The following is a 291-nucleotide window of genomic DNA, read 5'->3' as shown; positions in this document are numbered from 1 at the left end:
ACAGCGACAGCAGCGCCGTCAACAGCTGCAGCAGCAGCAGCAGCAGCAGCAGCAGCAGCAGCAGCAGGAGCAGGAGGAGGAGGAGGATAGTGATGAGGAGGAAGAAGAAGAAAAAGAAAAAGAAAAAGAAATAGATTTATTAGATAACAGAAACGCAGATATGTTGGGGGTTTTTGGCGCTGCATGCATGCAGCAGCTATCTAAATTAAATATATTTATTGTTGGGGCTGGTGCTTTGGGTTGTGAGTTAATAAAACTAATGGCGTTGATGGGGGTATCTAGCAGCAACAA

The 291-nt window shown here is 45.7% G+C and overlaps 1 protein-coding gene across 1 annotated transcript in view; it reads left to right on the top strand.

Annotated features, from left to right (window-relative positions):
- The window catches only part of EMH_0043950 (ubiquitin-activating enzyme e1, putative), a gene marked incomplete at both ends in the record, with an annotated part of 1,073 nt that overhangs the window by 649 nt on the left and 133 nt on the right, over positions 1–291 (top strand). Inside the window, one exon of the mRNA XM_013495905.1 lies at positions 11–291. Within this exon, the coding sequence (XP_013351359.1) occupies positions 11–291 (281 nt within the window). The remainder of the gene's footprint in view (positions 1–10) is intronic.

The sequence above is a fragment of the Eimeria mitis genome, genomic scaffold (assembly GCF_000499745.2).
Source record: "Eimeria mitis Houghton genomic scaffold, Emh_scaff1811, whole genome shotgun sequence".
NCBI lineage: Eukaryota > Apicomplexa > Conoidasida > Eucoccidiorida > Eimeriidae > Eimeria > Eimeria mitis.
This window is presented reverse-complemented; position numbering and strand designations above follow the sequence as displayed.